General features: G+C 55.3%; 1 protein-coding gene across 1 annotated transcript, besides 1 other annotated feature; it reads right to left on the minus strand.

Moving 5' to 3' along the window:
• Positions 1-2: 2 nt before the first annotated feature.
• On the minus strand, positions 3-1766 carry Tco025E_02619 (uncharacterized protein; the record flags this gene model as incomplete). The annotated part of the gene is made up of 1 exon (XM_029369544.1): positions 3-1766. A coding segment is annotated over one exon (1764 nt), but the record flags the coding sequence as incomplete, so codon positions are not given.
• A 155-nt stretch (positions 1767-1921) lies between these two features.
• Positions 1922-1942: a microsatellite.
• Positions 1943-2769: the final 827 nt, after the last annotated feature.

The raw sequence follows: 2769 nt of genomic DNA on the forward strand, positions 1-2769 counted from the left end.
AGCAGAGCAGCAGCAGNAGCAGCAGGAGCAGCAGAGCAGCAGAGCAGCAGAGCAGCAGGAGCAGCAGCAGCAGCAGGAGCAGCAGGAGCAGCAGGAGCAGCAGGAGCAGCAGGAGCAGCAGCAGCAGCAGGAGCAGCAGCAGGACCGCTCATTGGCTGCGGCTCTGCATTGGACTTCGATCTCTGTCTATTTGACACACCCGATGCGTTGTTTTTTTCGCTCGAAGTGTCCTCCTTCCGCGACGTCGAGGACGACGTTGCAGATGCGAAGGAGGCGGACGCAGAAACCGCCGTAGCAAATCTGCGACCATCTATGGACTCTGTCACCTCGTGTGCCTTATCACCTGCATCTGTCGACGGTGTTAATTTACCCACCCCGGCCTCTTTGTTTCCCCCATTTCCTTCACGCTCGCATGTGCTGCTTTTATTGGCTATCTGCATTCTCTCGGAGACATCCGCAAAGGTCTCCGTCACCAAGTTGGACTTTAAACTGCGACCCAACGAACGTGCCTGCTCTGGTAGCGTCGAGAATGAGCCAAACGATCCCCGTGAGCAGTAAATGTCCCCGGCTGATGTAGCGGAGTTAAACGCCGTGCGTCGTTGGCGACGCTGCGATGGGAGATTTGTATGCGTCAAAGAGTCATCGTGGCAAGCCACTGACGACAGCATTAAGGGCATGGGGTCGCCACCCAGAAACCGTGATCCCAGTCGCTTTCGATTGTGCCAGTCATGAAACTGGGCTCGGTCGCGGGCGCACTTTTCCTCATCCTCGGCGGTGTAGTAGCAATGATAGACGCAGGAAGCGGGTCCAAACGTGGATGTGGTGCCTACGGTGACGGCCCGCATGATGTCTACGCTGTCCGCACCGAATATACACGCACAACGCAGATGCGTAGATAAATTCGTGCCCTCACTGTCGCCCTCCGCAACCGACGTGCTCGGTATCGGGCTCGGGCCCAGGTCTTCAAACGTCAGGGTATCGGCAAGGGAATGCGTGCCAGTGGATGGGGAAAATGGGCTTTGCTGCGCCATCTCTCGCGAGTTTTTCCTTGCCCGGTTGCGGCGAAGCACTGAAGCTTTGAGTCGCACCGTGGTCTCCAGCTGGAAATGAAGCGAGAGCTGAGAACGGGCCATCCAGGGCGCCACCGCATTACTCCCTCCCCGTTTGTAATGGCCACCGCAAGCTTCACTCCGCGAAAACTCGGCGCGGTGCTGGGAACCACTGCGGCTGAAGTGAAACGCACGTCGTGAGGGTATTTCACTGGGCAGCGTCATACTTTTCTGCATTGCGCGTCCGTCGCCTTGACACGCCAAGTGCCGACCGCTCCAAGCACCAGATTGAAAGAGCTGCGACGAGGATGTATCCTGAAACGAAAAGGGGTCGTCGTAGTTGGAGGCGGCCGCGGCGTCATTGTCCGGAGGCAACGCAGAGAAAGCGGCCTCGGTGGGAAAGACAGCCGTAGGGACGCCAAGTTTTAACTGGACTTTTGCATGGGGAGTAGGGCAGAGTTGCAGCGGCAAAATGAGGCCGTGCACCGCCGGTGACCCACGCAAAATGGCCGCCCTGTTTGCCAATTGGGCCCGCGCCGCCTCATACACCGGACGTGTGGTGAACACCGTAAAGGGAATGATGACCGGTGGTCGCCCCCGCAGGATTGAACGACGAATGCGAAAGAGGTCCAGCAGCGTCACGGTGTTCCTGATGAGAGCCAGGGCCAAGTACGCCAAGGCCAACAAAATCAAATAGTTGACGATGGCAGAATACATTTTCTACCAAATTCTACTGGTGAATGGACGCCAGTCTGGGGCCTTGCCCTCTCTCCGCACAAAGGAGAAAAAAAATAATGGGGGAAGGCAGTTTGGATCAGTGTGCAGGCTAAATTCCGCACCAGTTCCGAGGAGTTTTATCCTGCACGCAGAGTCACACACACACACACACACACCAGTAAAGCCAAGTATTGCATACAGGCACCTGTCTAAGGAAACGGGGCTTGCTGTGAACCCACAACGTGGTCCCCTTTCGGTTCCGGCACACCCCGGGACCTCCTGTGCGTAAAGGGTATTATCATCGGTAGAAGGTTATTGGGTGGGAGGGCGCAGGAAGAAAAAGGAACACTAAAGAAGGAAGAGCCGCACACAATGCCTTCCAACGCGGCATTCGTTGGAGGCAAAAACGAAGTAACCACTAAGGAAACAAGAGGTTCAAGCGAGGCGCCCACGCACCTTCTTGCCATTACCTTCCGGCACATTGCTTCAGAAAAGCTGAGAAAAGAAGTGCATCCCCTTGAGGGCTGCCGCTCGAGTCAAAAGAGAGAAAAACACGGAGGAAACCAAACAAACAAACGGAAAAAAAAAGCTCAATTGATATAAGCTTGCTAATACAGCAATGGCGGGTGTCCCTCAATGGGAAACGCGCGCACACAAACACACATAAAACGAATCACTTATATGAAAAATAGAATTTATACCCTCCTGTCACTTCCGAATTGGCGGCTGAGTGGTTTTCTTCTTCATCATACCCTCCTCCTCCCAGCGGCACACGACGCCGCAGCGAGGCGGGCCCAAGGGGAATTGGGGAGGAGGGGGGGGGGACCGAAAAACGGCAAATGCACCGCTCTGCTGAGGCCCGACCACGACCCACGCAATGGTCCACCGAAGCGAGTGCAAAAGAAAAGTGTAACATCTAATTATTCCAGGTGGATAAAGTAACGTGCGAGCCCTCGTCTGCTCGCAACTCCCTTACAGAAGCCTCTACAACAACATGTAACAT

Source organism: Trypanosoma conorhini (genome assembly GCF_003719485.1).
Source record: "Trypanosoma conorhini strain 025E chromosome Unknown Tco_14.4_contig_00105, whole genome shotgun sequence".
In the NCBI taxonomy this organism is placed as follows: domain Eukaryota; phylum Euglenozoa; class Kinetoplastea; order Trypanosomatida; family Trypanosomatidae; genus Trypanosoma; species Trypanosoma conorhini.